Source organism: Centroberyx gerrardi, chromosome 1 (assembly GCF_048128805.1).
Source record: "Centroberyx gerrardi isolate f3 chromosome 1, fCenGer3.hap1.cur.20231027, whole genome shotgun sequence".
NCBI classification, from domain to species: domain Eukaryota; kingdom Metazoa; phylum Chordata; class Actinopteri; order Beryciformes; family Berycidae; genus Centroberyx; species Centroberyx gerrardi.
In genome coordinates this window covers 35,764,196-35,788,461 of record NC_135997.1, presented here as the reverse complement: position 1 = coordinate 35,788,461, position 24,266 = coordinate 35,764,196, and the positions used below count along the sequence as shown (strand labels likewise).

The 24,266-nt window shown below is 42.2% G+C and overlaps 2 protein-coding genes across 2 annotated transcripts in view; one reads left to right on the top strand and one right to left on the bottom strand.

Moving 5' to 3' along the window:
- The window catches only part of cd81a (CD81 molecule a), a 47,129-nt gene that overhangs the window by 10,697 nt on the left and 12,166 nt on the right, over positions 1-24,266 (top strand). The window contains exons 2-3 of the mRNA XM_078289695.1: positions 271-385; positions 21,655-21,752. Of these exons, the coding sequence (XP_078145821.1) occupies positions 271-385; positions 21,655-21,752 (213 nt within the window). The remainder of the gene's footprint in view (positions 1-270; positions 386-21,654; positions 21,753-24,266) is intronic.
- The window catches only part of tssc4 (tumor suppressing subtransferable candidate 4), a 96,052-nt gene continuing 89,476 nt past the window's right edge, over positions 17,691-24,266 (bottom strand). The window contains exon 4 of the transcript XR_013507300.1: positions 17,691-17,736. The gene's annotated coding sequence lies outside the window, so the exon portion shown is untranslated. The remainder of the gene's footprint in view (positions 17,737-24,266) is intronic.

Below are 24,266 nucleotides of genomic sequence, written 5' to 3'. Positions count from 1 at the left end.
TGAGGTATATGTAAACCCTTGTTATATTTAGATAGATTTCTTTGTCCAATGCAAAACCATCAGAGAAGTGGAAAAGAGAATGCACTTTGAGAGATCAGAAACGAAAAGGCTTGGGAAGGCTCACCTAAATGTAAACCAACCAGAAGAACAATACATTGCAGTAACATAATTACATAATACAAAGTGCAACTAGAATGGAAGAAAATGTGATACAAAGGTAAAACACAAGCAGGACTGAAGCAACTAAGCCTGTTGCGTTGTGTGTTGCAGCTTGCAGGAGGTGTGATCCTGGGTGTGGCCCTGTGGCTGAGACACGACCCCCAGACCAGCAACCTGCTGGACCTCAAAGTTGATGGGACCCAGGCCCCCAGCACCTTCTACATCAGTACGTATCAGATCTACAATATCCTCCTCTCCTCCGTCTGTCTCTGTCTTATGACTGTTTTGGCATCAATCTGCCTATGATTATATTTCTGTCTAAGGGAAAACATGTGGCTCGAATTCGTTCAGTTCCAGTTCAGTAAATGGAGGGCCTTGTGATAAGTAAAGCGTCTGCCGTAATCACAACTGAAACACACTAGGAAAATGTTTTTTTAGTTTAAATTACTGTGCATGCAACATGTTGTAAGATATGTAATTCAAATTTGTATTAGAAGCCTATTTAATTTTAAAACCTATCAACTAGCCAGTGGGGAGATATCCTCATCAGTTCATCATATGTGAGTATAATCTTTATAGGTTCCAAGATAACTTAACATTTACATCAGTGCTCTAACTACGAACCATATAGTTTCATTAGAGTAGATCTTTGTTAACTTTTTTTAATGAATCAGCTGGATAATGCTGGCCAGGGCTGATTGTTCCTTTAATATTCTTGGATACAGTATCAGTATCATTTCTCTGGAGTGCAGCTATGAGTAATAAAATGTATTATTCGTAGCTGTACACCAGAGAAATGATCACTATAACTAATAGTGAAATGGTATGGTCCACATTAATTATGCATTGCTACAATAAGTGTGACTCCTTTGGTCTATAAAGCCCCTATTGATTAAGAGGAATGATATTCATAATTTATTTACCCTTTATGGTTACCAGCTCATCATTCAGCCATATTTTATCATAACTGTCAAATGATCTGAGAAGCTTTCAAAACACTTAAAGGTCCCATATCATGTAAAACAGGATTCCCCTTGCCTCTGTGATGATAAAGGAGTTGGATGTGTATCTAAACATGGTGAAAGTATCAAAACTAAATCCACACAATCCATATTAGAAAAGCGAGCCTCTAAACGAGCCGTTTGGACTTCCGTAACTTTGTGGCACAAAGGTTCGCTCATTATCATTTTTCTAAGAAATAAGACTAACAAAGTGTTTTTTTCAAAGCGGTCGAGCGGTTGTCATTGTTTTTTACCAGAGAGTTTTCCCTACTTCTCCTGTCTGTAGCTGCCATAGAGACAGTGCATAAACTAGGCCACACCCATCATAGGGGAAATCACTGCACCGCTCTCCATTCACTTTGTGTGACTGAATGCACATCATTGTCATTGTTGCCCAAATTAAACATGCCTAAAAGCTGTTGTGTGGTGGGCTTCACAGCCAACAAACTTAAAAACCACGAATTACAGTTTTTTGTGCTCCCGAGTAAAACAAGGAGCCGTTAAGAAGAAAAATGTGGATCCAGGCCGTAAGGAGAGAGGCGCTGACAGCGGCTCATGGTGGAAGAGGGGGAAACTTTGGGACCCCGAGAGTAAATACACTTATAATGTGGCCAGTATTTTGTCACTGGTAAGTAAGTTACCAGTAATTATCTAGTTATATTCTTGTAAGATAACCTGAATGTTAAAATGTGTTTAAAAGCTACCATGCTGTCCTAACATTAGGTTACTACTAAGCTAACGTTACTGAGCCAGTTCCTCTCTATACAACAGATGAGTGTGTTCATGTGGGTCTCAGGATAGTTTGCTCTGTATTGACTGCACAGGGTGCAAAAGTCATGAGAAATCTCACTGACTTGTTAGCTAACGTAAGATAGTTAACTTAGCAACAATCCACTTTAACAACCAATGTCACGTCAGCGTCGCTCAAACTTATAGTCTGAAAAGCATAGCTGTATTTCAGATTTTTAAATATTAAGTGAAATTATTCACGGTCAATTTATTATCTTACCTGGTGATTAAATTAAGTAGTGGTAAATGTCAAAGTATTTCACTTCAGGTCACTGTGTGGGATCATTTATCCAGCTTTATTGGAGTAATGAAAAAGGACATTGATGGAGGCCAATTAAGTTCATTTTTTCAATGTACATTTCCCTCTCTGTTGGAGGCAGTGTGCTGAAATAATTCTTTGACAGACTCGAAAACAGGAAGAACCTTGTCAGGCTGTCCGTATCTGAAAAGATTTCCTCCCGATCGCCGCTTTTGCCGGTTTGTTAGCGATATTGTTTTCCCCCACGGTGGGTGTGGCTTTCGAAGTATGACGCGCTCCGCAGTGTCTCTATGTCTGCGGTGTCTCACGTTTCACTCTTGAAACGGTTAGCCAATCAGAACAGAGGGGTCGTTAATATTAATGAGCCTTAAAGACACAGCGACAGAAACAGCCTGTTCTTGGTAAGGCTCAGAGAGATGCTGGAAAATGAATGTAAAAATGGATTGTGAGTGTTTTTGGTACATGACACCACACAAACAGCTCTGAATGGACCTCAAGACATAAAATAAATCACTGGAAAGTGTAGAATATGGGACCTTTAATATGGAGATGTGATGTCAGGACAGATGATGATGAGGCCAAACCCACAGCTCATAGCCAGGATTTCAACCTCCTGGCAATAAAAGTTTCATTGTCAAAGATACAAGCTGGAATTTCAGAACCTATACATTTTGGATATATTGCTATATGTTCCTGAAGTGTTTGGGTAGATGCTTAGTTAGCTTTTTATACTGGAACACATAACTGAAAGTACATGTCGGTTTTTACTGTAGTAAAACCGACATGTACTTTCAGTTATGTGTTCCAAACGCAAAGTTTCACAACAAGTTTCCACTGTAGTGTTGTTGTGTTTCACTGTGTTTGCATCAAAGGCTCAGACAATACATCTCAGATTCATAAAATATAGTCAATCCAATAAATCACGATTTAAGCAAAGTAGTAGTAGTAGAGTGACTGTTTCAACAGGAGATGCCATACTGCAATCACTGGTAAAGGCTTTAAACCTGCAATAAGCAGGTTCAGACCCTGTAACCAATCCTGAAACTAACGTGTGCTATGTGGAGATTTCCGTGAGACGTGTAAACAAATAGCCACACACGCCACTAAAGCTTGTTGTCATGTTTGGCCCGAGTTGTAGCTTTTCCTTTTTTTTTTAAAACTAGCTTGTCTCCTCCCTCGCTGTTTGAAAGCGGCGCTCACCCCCTCCCATCCCTGAAAAAAATTCTGGTAATGGCGGAATCGATGAAGCGAGCGGGTAAACTTGTTCAAGTAGTAAACTTACTACCTACCTCTTCACTTGTCATTGTGGCACATGTAACCTTCAGCGGGAGAAAAATCTGGCAAAGCGAGACTGGTAACCTGCGATATTTCTCTGTATTTATGTTTATTTTAGCCATTAGCCTTTATGCACGGTTTGTCCTTCAGGGCTTCCGTCGGCCAGTAGTTTTACTGTATGTGTTTACAAAATGTGTTGCGGTTGCTGTCACCCTCTAGTGGTCGGGAAAAACACTTAGTGTAGCTTTAAAGTATGTTTAAGTTAACTTCCACTAAAGGAATACCCCCAGAATGATGACCAGTGTACTTTGTCACCTTTATTCATGGTATTGGTTGACAGGAAGGGCTGCTATAATGACTAGAGGTGCACCACTTTGGCATGTGCACAAGGCCATTTTCTCATCGTTTACTATTCAGTGTGTGATCTAAATGGATATTTCATTATTCAGTATGTGACAAACCTTCCAAAGGCTGAAGCAGATTATGTACAAAAAGCATTACTTCCATCACCCCCTGCTCTTTATGGTTCTGATTGGTTTATATCTTTACCAATCATGTTGGCAGTGAGGGCAGAGATCGTCTCCGGTTAGATGTTGTCATGATAGTTTGGCTAGCTCCATCTTCCTGGCTTGTAGAAATCTGGTTGGATGAAGCCATGCTACCTTCCAGTGAACCAGATTGTCATTTACTTTCTTGAAGTTTGCCCACACTGGCCTGAAGTGTGGTCTCGATAAACACATAACTGCTACTGAAGCACCTAGAGAGGATTAGTAGAAAACAACGGCAGAAAGAAAACTACACCAGAAGCCTTCTATTGGCTGGTTTGCGCCATACACTGCTTACTCAGCCGCTTTACCTCTACATAGTAAACTCTGTTGAAACTATTTTAAACACAGATACACATTTTTTATTTTTTATTTTAAAGGGACATTCCACCACAGAATTTCATTTAGCTCATGTAAAAGCTTGAGGTCTGACTATATGAATATGTCTCGGTGGCTTGACAAAGTAGTCTCTGTGTTAAATTTTCGTAATCACGGTTTCTGGAAAGGGAAGAGGCTGATGTCAACATGGCATAATCCTCTTCCCATTTGCTGTTCAGGAAGAACTACAGCAGGCGGGAAATTAGAATTTTGTTTGCCCCGACCTATGGGGGAGCAGTCTGAGGGGGCGTTGACTACAGTCAGTAGCAGACTTAAAGTTAGCTAACTTTAGCCGATAGCTTTCAGTATGACAGAAGATGATACACTGGGCGACACTCGACACTTGATTCGGGTATAGCCTGAATACACCGCCGGAGAGCTGAGGGGAAGACGGAGGAGAAGAAGCCAAGACTTCACCGCTGTTGCTCGGCCTCCTCCAGTAAACAGACTCTGCTCTGTTAACGGAGATAGACTGTCTGTTGTAATGAATTGGACCGTGCTATTTCTGCTGGTCTCAATGGCAGATGAAGAAAAGGACGAAGAGGGAAGAGACTGTCTCCTATCACATTAAACGGTAACCTAAATCTTGTTTAGTACAGTTTGTGTGTGAAACGGTCACCATGGTTAGACAGTGTTTGTCTGCCATCTAAGATCATTACTAACTGTATAGGTAGCGATTTGGCTCTCTGTCAACTGTAAAAATCACCATCACCACCTAAAGTTAGATATGAACATATTGATTTAGAATTTGTATTGCTATCATGTATGGACAGAATGAGTTGGCTGGCTAGTTGTAATTTTGTTGTGCCAACTACGATAAATTGTAATTTCAAATTCAGCAAAAGCAGTTGATGGGTAACTACTGATTGGCCATTGCCATCTCTTATTCACTGCATTCAACTACATCATTTTCATCCAAGGGATTGTAGGGTTTACTGTTGACATGGAAGGTGCCATAGATGATCTACCCAGAGTTCCTTGTGAACGCGGGTACACCGCCATTGTAAACAGGAAGCAGATTGTCTACGGCGTTCTGTCTGCTCACTAGCTTAGCTAGGCTTGTTTTTAGCCTGGTGGCTAAGCCTGACAACCCTGTTCTTACAGCCGATTACATTGATCTGACTACCGGGAGGGACATTTCTCAGCTCAAGCTTACCGGGACCAGATCCTCGCAACGGGACCAATTCTGGGTCTGTGCCGAGCTACCATGGCTCCTTCGAAGGAGATATCAGTCATAAAGACTGAGTTGCGGTCCATCGAGCTTCTCATCGAGGATCTGCTTCGGCGCCAGACGGACCTTAGTTCCCGGTTGGCCAGCCTGGAGCCTGTGGACAGCCGGTTTTCCTCCGCTGAGGAGACTGTGTTGGACCAGGATGCCGTTACTCCCAATGCTGGCTGCTCGACCTGGGCCTCGGTGGTGAAGGGAGGGAGAAGAGTTTCCCTTCCTCTTTTCGATCCACACGGTGATGATGAGCTGGAGCTATTTAATCACTTCGCCCCTCTTGCTACGCTAATCCAGGACGCAGCTCCACTGGCAGTCGGAAGTAACCAGTTCACAACTTCGTGCAAGAAACGCTCTTCGCCCTGCAGCTCCTCCAACTCTCGGTCCACCTCTCCGAGCTGCAAGCGTCCCCGAATGTCAGCTCCAGTGTCGGACTCCAGCTACAATCTAGTGGACTCAGCTGTCGTCTCCCCTGCTCTGCTTTCCTCTCCGCTGACGGCAGACCGAATCGCAATTCCCCCGGTCTGCAACAGGTCTGCTAGCGCGGCTAGCACGGCTAGCACAGTATCCGCTGGTGCGGCTAGCACTGAGTCTGCTAACCAGGTAACATTTCCCCCCAATCTCTCCGTGTATGACGGTGGCTGTGAGCAGAGGCCACCTGAAATTTTGATTATTGGCGACTCCATAATCAGATCTGTTGAGCTCCCGGGTGTTATTACCTACTGCCTCCCTGGTAGTAAAGTAGCAGACATTATCGAACTTTCTCCAGTGCTCACAGATCTTCATCCGTCAGCTCACACACTGATTGTCCACGTGGGCACAAATGACGTCATGGACAAACAATCGGTCAAACTTCACGACGAACTAGAATCCCTAGCAATCACAATCCAGAGCCTGGGCAAAACCTGTGTTTTTTCTGGCCCCATTCCCACTCATTCAAAAAGCCCGGAGCGATTCAGCCGTCTTTTTAGTCTACATGAATGGCTAAAATCCTTTAGCGCTGCAACTGGTCACGGCTTTATTAGTCACTTTGACTGTTTTTGGACCAGGCATAATCTTTATAAATCGGACGGCTTGCACCCCAACATGAAGGGTACTAAACAACTTGTTCACAATTTTATCCAGTATATTGCGTTTAACTCTGACTGATATTTACTTCAGTATGACCCCACTCTGGCAGCTACACCTGTCCATAATCTCGAGCATCTCTCCCTGGGTCCTGCTGATCACTTCTCCTCTAACAACATTCATGTTAGGGTCACTTCGAACCGTGTCAACTACAGACCCAGCTGCTCTGCTAATTTTGCAGAAAGAGCATACTTAGTTCCCATTCTACCTACTCCAACTACTGCTAAGTCTGAAATACTACATGTTCAACCACACTCCTCAACTGTACCTACTGTTGAACCCGTAACTAGGAATTCGGCTGTGTTCAGTCTACTTAATGTGAGGTCTCTTGTAAACAAATCCTTTATATGCCAAGATTTTATTATGAGGAACAATATTGACTTCTTTTTTATCACTGAGTCCTGGTTAAGCCCTGGATACTGTGTCCCACTAACTGAGGCCAGTCCCCCTAACTACTCCTGTTTTAATCAACCCAGACTGTCAGGCCGTGGAGGTGGGGTAGCCGTCATCTTCAATAACAATTTTAAATGTTCCCCTGTCTCTTTTAATAGCTACTCCTTTTTTGAGTCTCTGGGTTTCTTACTAAATGGCCAGCTCCCTGTACTGTGTGTTTTAATCTATAGACCACCTAAAGTTAACACTGTTTTTATTCAGGAATTCTCTGAACTTCTTTCATTCATTATGGCCAAATATGATAGAGTTCTTATCCTTGGTGATTTTAATATACATGTCTGTTGCCCCTCCCTGTCATGTTTTACTGCTGACTTTATTAACCTTTTTGAATCTTTTAATCTTGTACAGTCTATTAATAGTCCTACTCATAATAAGGGTCACACTCTTGACCTTGTGCTGTCCCATGGTGTTTCTTTAAACAATATTGAATTGCTAGATTTTAATGTCTCTGATCATAAGGCTGTGATTTTTCATACATTGCTCCCGCTTCCTACTCCTAAGCCACCTACCCGTATCTGCTCTCGCTTCTTTAATCACAAGTCAGCTAGCAGTTTTTGCCAAATGTTTTTAACTGCTTCTGCCAGCAATACTTTTAATCAGCACGGGCTCTCTGCTAATGATCTAGTAAATAATTTTAACAGAACATGCCTGACCATCCTTGATGACATCGCCCCTTTTAAGATGAAAAGTGCAAAACCCAACGCCTTGCCGTGGCTAAATGACCACACAAGAGACCTAAAGAGGCAATGTAGGAGAGCTGAGAGGAAATGGAAAAAAGACAAACTCAAGGTATCTCTTGTCACCCTTAAAAGTTTGATGTTGGCCTATCAGCATGCAGTTAAGGAAGCAAGGTATTCCTATTTCTCAAATTTGATTGTTAAGAGCTGCCACAACCCCAGGGTCTTATTCCAAACAATCAACTCAGTAGTTAGTCCTCCTCCTAGTCAGCATATGGAAGCATCCACTGAGAAATGCGAGCAGTTTCTCCAACACTTTTTAAGTAAAATTGATGACATAAGGCTCCAGATTGCACCGGAATCCAGAAACCTCTGTATCTGTACTGAACCCTCTGCCAATATGACTCACTTTAAACAAATTTCTATGCTGGATTTGGAGGAGATAATCTCTCAATTAAATTCATCTACTTGTCAATTAGATATCATCCCCACTAGGTTTCTGAAGGAGGTATTTCAGACAATTGGTCCAAATATTCTTTCAATTACTAACTGCTCATTGTCTACTGGCTCATTCCCCTCCAGTTTTAAACATGCAATAGTCCGACCTCTCCTGAAGAAACCTACACTTGACCCTCTCATTTTTAATAATTTTAGACCAATTTCGAACTTACCTTTTTTATCAAAAATTTTAGAAAAGGCTGTTGCCTCACAATTAATTTCATTTATGAATAACAGTAACATCTTTGAGCAATTTCAATCAGGATTCCGTGCCCAGCATAGCACAGAAACAGCTCTTATTAAGGTCTCAAATGACTTATTGCTCGCAGCTGATTCTGGGGCCTGTTCAATTTTAATCCTGCTTGACTTGAGCTCTGCATTTGATACAGTCGACCACGGTATCCTGATAAAACGCCTGGAAAACTGTGTTGGCATTAAGGACACTTCTCTTGCCTGGCTTCGCTCCTACCTCTCTGACAGGTCCTTCTCTGTTGTAATGGGAGAAGTCTCCTCATCCCCAGCCCCCCTCTCATGTGGTGTTCCCCAAGGTTCAATTCTTGGTCCTTTATTATTTTCCATTTATATGCTTCCCTTGGGACAGATCTTCCGCAAGTATAATATTAATTTCCACTGCTATGCAGACGACACCCAGCTATATGTCCCGCTTAAAAGCGGTGCAACTGATAACCTCTCACGTGTTATGGCTTGTCTCTCGGATATCAAGTGCTGGATGTCACAAAACTTCCTCCGACTTAATGAGTCCAAATCTGAGGTCATTCTATTTGGCTCTCCTAACTCGATTTGTGACTGGCAAAAGAACCTAGGGAGCTTATCCTCCAATGTTAAACAGTCCGCCCGCAATTTGGGAGTAATCCTTGACTCCGAGCTCTGCTTTGACAAACAAATCACTAAGGTAGTTCAATCATGCTTTCTCCAACTTAGAAACATTGCAAAAATCAGAACTTTCCTGTCTCAAACGGACCTTGAAAAAGTCATCCATGCATTCATTTCATCGCGACTGGATTATTGTAATTCCCTGTATTCTGGGCTCAGCCTAAAGGCCATCTCCCGTCTCCAGCTCGTACAAAATGCAGCAGCCAGACTTTTAACAAATTCCAAGAGACAAGACCATATCACACCCATCCTCGCCTCTCTTCACTGGTTACCTGTTAGGTATAGATGTGATTTTAAGATTTTACTGATTACGTTTAAAGCCTTACATGGCCTTGCTCCTACTTACATTTTAGATTTATTAGCTCCATATGAGCCTAGTCGCTGCCTGCGTTCCTCAGGTTTGACCCTCCTGAATGTTCCAAAAGCCCGCCTTGTCACAAAAGGAGATCGGGCATTTGCTGTTCGAGCCCCGCAGCTGTGGAACTCCCTCCCTGAGGATCTTAGGCTAGCAAAGTCATTGCATTCTTTTAAATCGCTTCTTAAAACCCACTTTTACAGGAAGGCTTTTTCATAGTATTTACAGTATTTCTGTCTGTTTTTCATTTATTTTTATCACTTTTATCTTATTACTTTTATTATAAACTTTGTTTTATTTGGTGTCTATGCTTCATGTTTTATTTATTTTTATCTTATTTATGACAATGTTGGACTCCTGAGTATGTTGTACTCTTTTATCATGTTTTGTAAAGCACTTTGTAACTTTGTTTTGAAAAGCGCTATACAAATAAAGATTATTATTATTATTATCTTGTGCTTGCCATCACACTTTCTGATGGTGTTAGCGCTGAAGCAGTGACATGTTTTTGGTTTTCAAAAGGTAACACAACATAAGCTGACCAACACCATAATACACTAGAATAAAATCACATTTACAATGTGCTAGGTGTAGGGCTGCAACTAACGATTATTTTCATTGTCGATTAATCTGTCGATTATTTTCTCGATTAATCGATTAGTTGTTTGGTCTATAAAATGTCAGAACATGGTGAAAAATGTCGATCAGTGTTTCCCAAAGCCCAAGATGACGTCCTCAAATGTCTTGTTTTGTCCACAACCCAAAGATATTCAGTTTACTGTCATAGAGGAGTAAAGAAACCAGAAAATATTCACATTTAAGAAGCAGGAATCAGAGGATTTTGACTTATTTTTCTTAAAAAATTACTCAAACCGATTAATCGATTATCAAAATAGTTGGCGATTAATTTAATAGTTGACAACTAATCGATTAATCGATTAATCGTTGCAGCTCTAGCTAGGTGTTTGAACCATGAATGGTTGAAAATGAATGAAAGAAAACACAAGTAATTAAAAGGCAGCTTACATATAGAAACCTCTTAGTTGGCCTGACTGGTATGGTGGACCCAGTGTTAACGGACACAGAGCTTTCTTGTGCAGAGGATGTGCAGGGTCTGCTTTGTTGATGCTATGATCACAAAAAACAATATACTTTAGTTACAAATGGCCACACTAGTTGGAATCAAAAGTTCAACCTAGAGTAGACAAATTTACAACAAACATCTCCCATCATTATGGCTTTATTCAAGTAACTATATGCCCAACGTTACACAGCTAATCAATATGTTAGCTCACGTTAGCTAGCTAGTTGCTAACATCCACATAGCTAGCTTCCATGCATACAGACATGGGCGGAAATTACGGGGGGGACAGGGGGGTCCGGACCCCCCCTTCCTGGGAAAAACAGAGAGTTGTCCCCCTCAATATATCATTGTAAACATAACTATATAATTTTAAATAATATAATAATATGCATTGAAAGCACTTGTGCTAATTATAGACGCAAAACAATGCGTTTTTAAGTTTCGAAAGATTGCGTCCCCCCCCTCATAGGCCTCACAGTGGTTTGGTCCACTGCCTACCTGCCTCCCCGAACCCCCACACACACACATTAGCCCTCGGTACGAGTGTGTGTGGAGGATCTCTGGAAGTGTGTCAGTGGTGGCAGACCTCCAGTAAGTAGCTGCTTCGCAAAGGTTAACTTAAAACAAAGGATGTGTCGGACATTTTTCTTTACTTCTACCACTCAATAGAATAAAACACATTCACAACTGTAACCAGACTACATTTTGTTCCGTTACCTCGCGGTTGAATCTTGTGCGTCAGCGTGTTGGTGCGGAGCAGCCGCGTCTCCTAATGCATGTGTGTGTATGGAGGCAGGAGGTCTGGTGTCCCCTTCAGGAATTGCTCTTGAGAAATTTTTCTGTTTATTGTCCCCCCCCAACAGTGAAATGAAATATCCACCCTTGCGTACAGACAAGCTACGATCACTTAAAAAATAGCACCCTTTTATTTAGCGATTAGGTGGTTAGATGCCTGCCTCTCTGCCTCTCTGCCTCCCTGAGTTATAGTCCAAGCTGTAACCAGGAAGCAGGAGAATTCTGCTCTCCTCTACTGGTACTATACATTGTACTCTATGGGCAAAACTCTATTCTGTGGCACAGAGGGAAGATCAGCAGTGGAATGTTCCTTTAACAACCAAAAGTCAGCAATGGAGTAATGATCCCTATGCACACATGCGAGCGCGCACACACACACACACACACACACACATACAGAGAGAAGTGGTAAGTAGTTGAGCTGACCCTCAGTAGCCTGGACAGCACAATATTAAACGGGTGTGAAGTATGTTCTAATAAAGTGGGCCAGCCCAGCCCAGCCCAGCTCAGATCAACAGTGTGTTGTGACCAGGGCTTACAGAGGACACACAGCTTATCATGTGACTCCGTTAAATGCTCAAGTGTGCCGGTTAAGTTGGCCGCTCTGTTACCTTTCCATCCCACCCACGTTATGGCAGTCGGTTGTTTCTATCTGCGTCAGCGACCTGACTCATCTGCCTTGTGATTCACCGAAGAGGAGGGGAATAATGAGGGAGAGAAATGAGAGTAGACTGTAAGGGGATGGAGGAGGAATGCACCATCCTAATGGTTCCAAAACAAAATAAAACTGAGGACGATCCTACATTGAAGCTCTAAACATCTAAATCACAAGTTGTGAAAAAAATAAAAATAAATAAAAAGGAAGCGTTGTCCTTTTTTTTTTTTTTTTGCTGTGCTCTACGGCAGCATAACTGTGGTTGTTCCGTGGAGAAAGCCTCGGCCACTCGGAGAGGAACTTCTTAGGGACTTTCTCTCAAACAACCCAAATGATTACATCCTGCCCATTACATAAAGCCTCCCTCTCTTTCCCAAGGAGGGGGAAAAAGCCTGGTCAGTATAGGAAAAAATTCCTCATTGTCCCTCCCTTCTCCTTCTCCTCCTCCTCCTCCTCCTCCTCCTCCTCCCCCTCCTCCTCCTTGTCTGCCCCACCCCTCCTCCTCCTCTGTGAAAGTTTTCCTCTCGTTTGCTCGGCCGTTCACTGTTTTCTTTCCACTGCTGTTCCCCCTCACTTCCCCATCTGGTTGTGGTTAGCGTTCGTGTTGTGCTGTCTCACTTCTCTTTTTTCTCTTTTTCCCTCCTTCGTCCTCTCTCTATCTCCGTCTGCCTTCGTTCTCTCCTAACAGCCCACCCCGCTCTCCTCCCCTGCTTTTGTTTCAATTTGCATGGCTGGATTTGCTGCTACCCTATATTACCATTTTTGATACTTTGTTTCTCACTGATTTATGCTCTGCTGCTGCTAACTTTTTAATATGGAGTCTTACGGCTACTTCACTATTGACCCTATGGCTGCCCACTACTGTCCTGGATTTGCTGCAGAATCTCACATAGCGTGAGATTCTAGTGTGTGTGGAAGAATTGCGTGTATATATATGCTGTGCGCCGCTCTGCCTGTAGGTGTCACTGCAGGCTGGTTGTATGTAAGATTCTACTTCCTCTACTAGCTCCGCCCCCGAGCAAGTATAAATACTGATCGGTGTCTAGCGTCCGGTGAGAGAGATTCATTTGATAATGGTCTTCTCCCGTGCACGTAAATAAAGCATAATCAACAGCAGTCCACTGAGTGGTTCTTGAAGGGTTCCACGACATGTGTTTGATTGCTAATCGACTGAGTCTGTGCTGTACCTGTTTTCGCATATTCAGTTTGACATCCCGGCATCGGTGAGGTCTATTCTCTGTTGTAGTTAGTTATAGAAGACCTGGTACTTACAGGCTTTGGACAGAGCTATACTCTGCAGCAGTGCAGCCTATTGCATGGAATGTATTGGTAAGAAAGCTACAATATGGGTGTGATTCCTCATGTTCCAGACTGGGCCAGCTGCTCTAACAGTTAATGAGGAGAACAGCTGCGCGCGCACACACACACACACACACACACACACACGCACGCACACACACACACACACATACATCCACCATCTTTCCAGTGGTAAAGCATCTTGCCTGCCCTTGCCTAGTATTTAACCACAATTCACAAAGATTTCCCTTATAACTGCAGTATGGCATAAAATTCCCATATAACTGCGTTAATGTTTCAACAAAGAGTTGGCAATGCTAACTGTTCAGACTCCAAAAGATCAAATCAAAAGAACCTACATAGCTGTGAAGGAAACATTTTTATAGCCCTGCATTATGGTGTTTTTGACTTCTTTGTTCTCAATGTTTTTTGAGTCCTCAAGGTCAGTAGAGTTCCGGAAAGTAACTATTTGAAAAATTGTCTATTTTGCCTAAACCACATAGTCTTTCTCTGTTTCTAAGAATGTCACAGCCAATAGCCAACAGTAAGGTGATTACTGTGATCCCAGAACAACATACAAACAATGAAATGCAACATAACACACTATAGCATTAGACTGGAAGACAAAAAACTCTATCAGATATGTATTCAAAAGTTTATAGTACCGCCTCACAAAAACAGAATCATGACCTCAAGAATGGAAATCAAATTGACTGAGGCACAGGAAACCTTTTGTATATCTTGCTCACAACAGCTAGAGCCAGGGCAACCAGCACATGTCTGGAGTTTGAAGGACTGTTGTCTGGGGAAGGACCAAACCTGAGATGCTTCCACTCAACTATATGTGCATGATGTGGAGAGTTGTACTCCACATGTTAAATAATGAGAGTGGAGTGACTCCTGTTACCCATACATACAGTCTACTAATTTTACTCCACTCTGCTCCAGTGTGTACCATACATATGCAAATTCACTCTCATTCATAAATTCGGTTGTCACTATTTATTTTACTAGTTTGTCTGTGGTATTTAAGTGACATTAGTGGAATTATTTAACCGATAACCGTGTCGTAATGCTTCAGTGCATTGAATTGAACACACGCGACGTGGGTCTGTACAGGATCTGTGCTTGTTATTCTCAATTATACGCATGGAGTCACCCAGTAATGATTCTCAAATGGTAGATTTCTTTTCAAGTCAAATTATACCCCAAATCTCTTCTGATAACTGCCAGAAATTAGAAGCACCATTGAGACTTGAATGAAATTACAGAAGCAATCAAGCTCATGCAAAGCGGGAAATTCCCTGGACCCTGTGGGTACCCTGTAGAATTCCCCTGTTCAACACAAACAAAGGTTCAAACAAAGTTCATTAACACCCACTCTTAGTTAAGTTTCCAATTCCCTGATACTCCAGAATGATAACTCACTATCTGCTCTTCGTATTGCCCTGTTTCACTCCTGAATGTAAATGTAAAAATACTTGGAAAGATACTTACCCACCATTTAGAGTCGGTACTACCTACTGTAATATCAAAGGACCGGACAGGGTTTTTTTATTTATCACAAATGTCCAAAGACTTCATAGGATTATCCATACTCCATCTTCTCCTGGTAAAACAGAGGCGGTCATTTCTGGACACAGAGAACGCCTTTGACAAAGTGGAGTGGAACTTTCTGTTCTTTACAATGAAGCAGTTTGGTTTTGGGAAAAAATGTTCATCCTGGATATGCATTCATTATACCTCACCTCAGGCATGTGTGCGTATAAGCAGTTTCTTCCCCTTAGCACACAGGACATGTCCCCCCTACAATTTCCCCTTGCCATTGAGCTGTTATCAGTAGCACTGAAGACGGACAAACAATTTTCTGGCATTTGGAGATCGAGCTCTGAACATAAGTTGTCACTATATGCTGACAACCTGCTTTTGTACGTATCGGGCCCCCTATTTTGTATTCCACGCATCTTATCCACTCTGAGAGACTGGAACATTCTCTGGATACAAAAAAGTGAGTGTTTCCCTGTCAATCAGTTGGCTCCAGATATACCACAATCACTGTTGCCTTTCCAACTGTCCAGTTCAGGGTCTAAATATTTAGGCATCAATATTACACAGTCTATTGGTCTAAACGACTCGCAGAGATGGAGTAACATACCCCTCTCTTGCTAGCAGGATACAGGCAATCAAAATGAACATACGACCTAGATATTTGTACATGTTTCAGCGTCTCCCACTCTTTCTTCCTAAATCTTTTCTCCATTCACCAGATGCACCAATTTCCTCATTTATCTGGAGAGGTAGTACCCGAGAATTAACAAATCTTCATTACAAAGAAGTAAATCACATGAGGGATTGCCCTACCAAATCTTTTAGGCTGGGCAGCCAATTTACATAAAATTACACTCAGGTTTAGTAACCCACAGAGTGGCTGGTATCAGCTGGAGGCCGAATCCTATTTGTCTTCCTCTCTTCAGGCTTTAGTGTGTGGTACGCTACCTCTTACACCGTCCAAGTACTCTAGCAATCCATTTGGCATTTCCATTTACAAGATCGGGCACAAATAAACCACCTAGTACACCCTAGCAACCACCTAGTCCACCCTAGGTTATTGATGGGGAGAGTGGGGAATGATATTCAGGGGGTTATAGAGAAAAGTAAATGTAAAAAGCCATGTAATCATTATGCATAGTTTCAGATGTACAGTTTCAGATGTATATGTATGTATGTTGCTGCATACATATATACATACATACATACAACAAACTATACAGTTCCATTTCAGACATTATTTTCTCAATAGTGTGAATAAAAAAAGAAAAGAAAAGAAATTCCAACTTCCATTCCATTGCATTTTACCTAGTTGGAAGTTGGGAACTCTGACTTTCTGTCATGGCTGGAAGCATTGTTACTGTAAGCATTATTAATATGAACTACCATAATAGAACAGGGAACAGGAAGCAGCAAAAAGGAAGGGTTTGATTGTGCAGTATACAATAGTGGGATGACTTCACCGAAGCAACTAAAGGCATCTGGATAAAATATTTGGAGGAACGCCTCTATATTAGCTTCAGCATCTCAGGGCAACTCCATCTATATATTGCCATTTTAGCATTATCAAAGTGGCTAGGACTTCTAGGGGTAGCAGCAATGAGCTAATGAACAATCACAACTGGCTGAATTTCAAGAGAATTGTCCTGTCAAGCATCACATCATTTTTCAGCCCAAATAAAGGATTCCAGATCCCACCCCCTTTCAGTCAAACTGGAAAATGAATAGGGGTGTAAAATGATTGCCTTTAACTATGTCCAACCCTAATACTGCCTATTTTTGGCTTTGTGAAGCGAGAATCACACAACATCCGCACCATGGTTGTTAGCAAAATATTAATATTAATATGTAATAACATCATATGTCATTTCTACTTTACTTCCATTACTTACAACTTTACATTCTTTCAAGAACAGAACAATTGGTAAACGGGATCCTAAAATCACATTCATTTTCGTCATAGGGAAAAAAAATGGATCTGTATAGAATCCGAAAGCCCCAAAACACTTTAGAAGACTATTGATGGCAGTTACTTTAGTTACTTTACATTTGTAGACATTATAAAAAACAGCTGTAATTATTTCAAAATAAACATAACACAACCATGGTTCAACCCATGGGTTCCCAAGCTGATAGTATTATCACAACGCAATACAATAAGATTGTGGTTCATTATGCATCGCAATAGCCCAAATATTTGTGATTCAGCTCTATGATATTGTGATTTGTAATTCCCTTCTCATTTGGTTACAATAAAAACCTCAAAGAATGTCCCTAAGGACCAGTACAAGTTAAAAACTAACATCTTTGAATGAAAAGCCAGGAATCACTTACTAGATGGGAACTAGGGCTGAACAATTAATCGAAATTTTATCGAAATCGCAATATGGCCTACTGCAATTTTCAAATCGCAGGAGGCGCAATATTTGTTAAAGGCGAAATGTGTGTCAAAATACCATTTTAAATTAAATATTGTCGTGCTGCAGAGATGTCCTGGCCTACACATCATATTCTACAGACTTAAGAAAATATCTTTGTTTGGTACAGATCCCCGCAAAAATCACACCATAATCATTTTAATACATTTTTCAGTGAAAATGAGAATAATGATGTAAAAATTATCATTCCCTGTAATATCGCAAATCATATCGCAATTGCAATTGCAATGTCAAAATAATCGCAATTAGATATTTTTTCAAAATCGTTTAGCCCTAATGGGAACCTTCTTTATTTAAGAACATCACTTGATATAGCATCATGTGGTCTTTTATTTATAGCCTTGAAATTTAAATAAATATCTTGATACATGATCTCATGGCATAGCAACAATATCATGGAGAAGAGTGCAATCCATCATCTCCTCTATGTACAGGAGAGATGCGGTAGTACTGATACATGGAGGCAGAGAGCCTAATGGGAGAGGATCCATGAGGAGATAAAATCAAGATAGACAGGAAAAGACATTCAAGTAAATGGAATTATTGAGAACATATTCCAAATGAGCAAATGGATTACAGAGAGAGGACAGAGAGATGGAGGGGAAGGGGGGAGGGGCAAGAGAGGGAGAGATTGAATGGCAAACAATATCTGAGAGAGAGACAAAGACTGAGTTGGAAGGGAAGGGGAGAGGTGTGACGATATATTGACCCACTGCCACTCCCTCCACCCCACCCCAATGATGTCATCTTTTAGGGAGCTCCATCTTTGGGGGTGCTACCAGCACTACACTTTTAGACTGGACAGCCACAATTAAGTAGATGAAGGGAGCACTTGGTCCGTCGCCAAGATATCGATTTAGAAATTAGCCTTAGTGTGTGTGTGTGTGTGTGTGTGTGGTGGTGGTGGGTGAGGCAGAAGGCTGAAGGACAGAGGGAGAGAGGAGAGAGCGGGTATGGGACCAGTTAGTGGTCCAGAATCTAATTATGTCTGAGCTGACGTTAAGCAGGAGTAATGGTACTTGGGCTAAAATACACAGTGAGATTCTGACTGCAGCACCCGCCCCACCCTGATACCAGCAACCGTGGTATACTGCTGTTTCTCCTCTCCAGTCCCATCCTTCCACCCAGCTTTTAGCCCTGCCTGGTTTATCCTACATCAAACCCTTGTTGGACTGCAACTGGAATTCTTTTTTTCCCAATAGCATGCAAATCTTACTGTGAATACTCAAATAATCTGTAATCAAGAGCATGCTTTTTTCAACCTTACAACATTATTTTTTTTTAAATCGAAATGTCGCTTTTTTTTTTAATCAATGCACAAAAGTGTACAGTGTAATGTGTCAGCTAAATATGATAAATAAACAAAAAGTATTAAGCTTTTCAAAATGAAAAGAAAAATAGACAGATCTTAGAATGCAGGTCTGTTGTGCTGTGCAGATAAGGCTGTTGTTCTTCCTCCATCAATTTCTTATCAATGGACACCACTCCTCTTAATTAGCCTGTGGAGGCCATCAGTGGAAAATCGAAATATAAAGATTATTCAAAAACAGAAGTTGTTTTTTGAAAAAGTCTAAGTCTAGTTTTTGAATTTATTGAATATTTGTTGAAGTCCTAAACCCTTGTCTGTCTATCTAGGCCTCAGCCACAGCCTGGCACCATATTGAGTATGTTAATGTAAATAGACGCTCTATTTAACTAGACACAATATGTAAAATATAGGCGGCAATGACGGGGTCCTAGCACCTGGTGACCTCTGGGTTAAATGTGAGATATAGACACCAAATATTGCACATTTCCTCAGAGTAGATATGTGCACAAGTGTACCAGATTCAGTGAAGATAGCACAAAGCAATCATGGGCTATGGCTCATTTTGTCAAATATGTGCCATGGCATAAAATTGATTGGCATATAGCGGCCAAACGATATGGAGTACCAAACATCTTTTAATGTTTTTTAATCATGGGAGTCCAGAGATGATGTATACAAAATTTGGAGTAGATTGGTTCAACGGTGTAGGAGGAGTTCGCAAAACTAGGTTTTTGAGAAAATTCAAAATGGCGGAAAGTGTAATATGGCGGCAATGGGCGGGGCCTACGAATATGATGTGGCTTCACCTAAGGAATACAGGAAAAAAAGAATTTTGTTTCTATGATTTGTAGTTACTGAATTATGGGCATTTAAAGTGTAAAATGTTGCTGTAGCGCCCCCTATGGGCAAAATGACAGCAAATTCTGGTTTGTATCTCAGAGTAGACATCTGCACACGTGTACAAAATTTGGTGAAGGTAGCACAATGCACTCATGAGTTACGGCAATTTTTGTAAAATAGACCCCACCAACAACCTTTGACTAAACTTTGGAAGCTAATTATATCAGAACAGTATGGAATATCAAATATCTTTTAATGTTTTTTAATCATGGGAGTCCAGAGATGATGCATGGCAAATTTGGAGATGATTGCCTCAACGGGCTAGGAGGAGTTCGCAAAAATAGGTTTTTGAGAAAATTCAAAATGGCGGAAAATCTAGTCAGACGGAAATGGGTGTGGCCTATATGGGTAGATGCGTAATGACCCAAGGAATCCAGGAGAAGAGGAATTTTGATTCTATGACTCACGGTTCAGAAGTTATGGACCAAAACGTGAAGTAGGCTGTTATAGCGCCACCATCAGGTAGATTGGGGTAATTTTTGTTTCCTGAGTAGTGGGTGAGATTTCCAACCTATGTGGAAAGTGTGGCTGCTGTGGGGCTTATGGTTTCTGAGATCCAGATACTTTTAGGGCACGGGAAGAATAGGGGCCCTAGCACACTTGGGTCTGGACAAGGCCCTGGTGCGTCTAGTTAAATAGAGGTTAAAAATTGAATTTGTGCCCGTCTGGTGTCTTGCTGTTTCAGAGAGGGCTTTGATATGGTGCAAACCTGGAAACCTTTGACCTAAACTTTTATTTCCCTTTTTCTACTCTCCTTTCCCCAGCTACTCTACTAATTGACCTGTCCTCAGCTGAATGTTTATGACCACACTAATATTGCCTCCAAGATTCATTGGACTTTGAAGAAAAATGAGAGCGAAATGTAAACCAAAGCAATAGTCAATTGATTTCATAATTGGTAGAGCTTATTCATACCATAAAACACTGAGCAAGTCTCCTTCTTTCTTGACATGCTGCACCCTTTTCCTTCCAGTTGTAGCAAATGGAGGGTTGTTTAGTTAGATGTGCTTATAATATGATATGTTTGATGTATGTTCTCTATACGTCATCGTGGATGTATCAGAAACTATGTTTATGGCACATAGTAATAGCACATTGATTTGTTTGACACCAAACATGACTGGGTTACGTACATGAAGAATGGAGATAATTGTATGAGCATAAAAAGGCATATTCCACACATTGCATATGTTACACTGGATACAGTTCTCTATTGAGTCCTTGACAGAATGTTCAATTAAATACATTTTTCCAAGACCTGTTTACCTTTTGGATGAAGAATGATGTGCTGAATGAAGGGGCAGGCACCTTGTATAATTGAAGAGCAAATAACTTCCTGTGAACATGATTGGAACATGACTCACTTCAGCCTATTGGCATATAAACAACATTGTGCCCCCTGCTGTATATCAGGGGTCATTGCACTCAATCACATGTTGAAATGAGGTGCAGAGTAGTTGCAACTTTAGTCACCTTTTAGAGGCTTTAAAACCACTGTGTTCTTGTGATGACAGTTCACATTAACCTTTCTCACAATCAGAATCAGAATTTTATTAGCATTACAATATATATACTTGTTGTACTTGCCAAAGCAGTCATGGATATTAATAAGAATTAATATAAAGTGTACACAAGTAAAAGCAACAAACTAAATAAAAAAAACAATAAGTCACTATTTTTCAGGGATTACAGGAGGTATTCCTAGCAGTCTTCTGCTTGGCTGGTCAATATTCATCTGTGTTAGTCTTAGTCCACAAATTCTGACATATCTACAAAATTTGCAGCAATATCAATTGTCTGTCTCATCACTGAATCCAATTTTCTTATCTGGTCATTCTACTACTAAACATCTCTTGATAGGGAGATATTTAGCATCTCGCCCTCAGTCTCATTTTGTCTGCAGCGTGAGCAGAGGCGTTCATGTCTTTCTTGCCATGAATGACAACCTTTTTCAATTGCCTAAATTTTTGGGTCTGTCTTTCTCTCTCTCTAGGTGTCCACATCCTGATTGCTGTTGGTGCAGTGATGATGGTTGTCGGGTTCCTTGGGTGCTATGGTGCCATCCAGGAGTCCCAGTGTCTACTGGGAACTGTGAGTCACACCAATCAAATTAAACCTCATCTTGCCATTCAAATACAACCTTAGCTTGGCTTCAAACCAGTCAAATAAAACCTCACCTTGTCTTCAACCAGTCAAATATAACCTCATCTTGTCCTCTAACTAGTAAAATAAATCCTCATCCTGTCTTCAACTAGTCAAATAAAGCGAAGATTATGAATAAGACTATGAATTCTGGACTAACACTGGATATCATCAGTGGTGCACAACCTCGCACAAGCAGGTTGAGCACTTATACCAACAAAGTCACGTGTGACCCCAGGGCGCTGTCAGCTCCCCAGTGTAAATGGCCCGGTCATCCCGAAGTTTGTCCCTACACAATTCTCTCACCAAGATTCTAAGTGACAAGGAACTTTGGCAGTCATCCCACACCCACCTTACTGAGAGCAGGCTGTGGGCCGAGATAGAACAGCTGCTGCCACAGCATGGGGAACAGCGACATTGACCCTGTAGAATCTGGCAAAGGTGCATGGCACGTCCACGTAGCTGTCACTCATATGTCGCCCAGAGATACACCCCCCAATACTGCCCAGGATGTGAAGACACTCTTGGTGGAATGGCCCACACAGGAAGGCGTGGCCTTTCCTGTGTCCACCATAGCAGACGAAAAGTCCAACAGACTAGAAAAAGCCAGATGCTACCTCTAAATACAGTGGGCAGAGTAGCACTGCTTTCTCATCCCCCTCACCTTGTAGGTTCATAGGATTATGTGGTGCTAGCTCAGTGCCCTGATTGGCATGGGAAGTAGTCAGCCTCTTTGGTAAAAATATGCCGGTTAGGCCAAAGGGCAACCCCATCAGAGTTCCAGCTCACGGACAGGGCATGGAGCTCACTCACCCACTTTGTGGAAACTGTAGCCAGCAGATTAGCTGTCTGGGTGGACAGCCATTTCATTTTCGACTGCCCCAAGGGCTCAAAAGAGGGTTGGTAAAGGGCTTCATCCACCAACAGCAAGTCCTATGAGGGAACTCTCATTAATTGGAGGGCCTTCTGCCACTGAGCCCCCTTTAAAAAATGGGTAACAAGGCTGTGCTGTCTGGTTCCCCACTCTAATATGCCAAGCTGAGATCGTGGACCACGTAGACCTTCTGGTGCTGGGGCAGGCCCAGTGGATAGGTGTCCCTGAGGCTCACCTGTTGTGGGAAGGCCTATAATAGCAGCTGTCATACCACCCACAGGAACTGGACAGACCTGGTGCCCTGGTTTAGTGCTCTTGGTTTAGTACAGGCCGCACAGGGGCACGATGGTGATGGTCAGGTCGCTTAGAGGACCATAGAACCTCATAGGAGTCACCAGGGCAATCTGGTGGATGGAAGTAATGGTTATCATGCCCTGGGGGTGCCCTTTGCCAAGATTAGCCTGGATGCTGCGCTCTAGCGCCTGCTAAGCTGAGGGACCAAACATCTGACCTGGGACCACAGGGAGAGAGCAGAGGACCCTCTTACATGGCCCCGAAAGCAGAGACTGTGCTAGCTATACCTGGGGGTGGACCAGTAGTATTAATGTTGACATGAGCCTGCCAAGCTCCCTTGTCGTGAAGGCATGTGCACTGACATGTCACTAAGGCTCTGGATAGAGGAGTCTGCCTCTGAGGCTTGCGAGAACTAGGAAATGGCCAATATGAGGTGAGACAGAGAGTTCCGAATGCAGTCCATGCAGGCAGCAGTGTCGTAGGTCCTTGTGAGCAGGTTGTCAGTAATGTGACACTGAGGCCTGGAACAGCAGGCCGCAGGCCTGAAGACCTCATCAGGGGAGACAATTAAGGAGGCAATAGACCAAGGCTTCTCAAACTCCAGACCAAGGTTCGGATCCGGCGGGTTGCCGATTACGTTACTGCAGCAAATGTTCCCCACCTTCAGAAGGTGGTCATTCATGTGCTCACCATGTTTGGTTCCACATATCGATGTGAATCTGGATTTTCCATGATGAACATTGTGACAAACTCCTACCGCAGAAGTTTGACCAATGAACACTTGGGTCAGTGCCTCCGCCTGGCAATCACGCCTTTTGTGCCCAGGTTCAAGGCATTGGTTAAAGGCAAACAGCCATTTCTCCCAATTCAAGCCACCATACTGTACTATTGAATGTGTGTACTTAAAGTTATGTTTAAGTTATGTTATGGACAAGTTATGGATGTTGATTTATGTTGGTGCGTTTTACTGGCATTGTTCCGGACCATTGAACTTGTATAAAATTCATAAGTTGACCTTCAATAAAAAAGTTTGAGTACTCCTGCAATAGACTGTTCCACAGCAGGAATGCGGTCCAGTCCGTAGCTGCCTGGTGCTGCTCTGGACACAGAGGGATCTAATATCTGGCCAGCACCTCCGAAGCTCCTCGATATAGGGCTCTAAAGGCGGTACTCTGAAGGCAGAAGGCTAAAGAAAGCACTTGTGGAAGTGGCCACCACCAGGGCCTTGTCCAGACCCAAGTGTGCTAGGGCCATGCGTATCATCGGCTTTACTGCGACCGGGCCCGCCTCAGAGC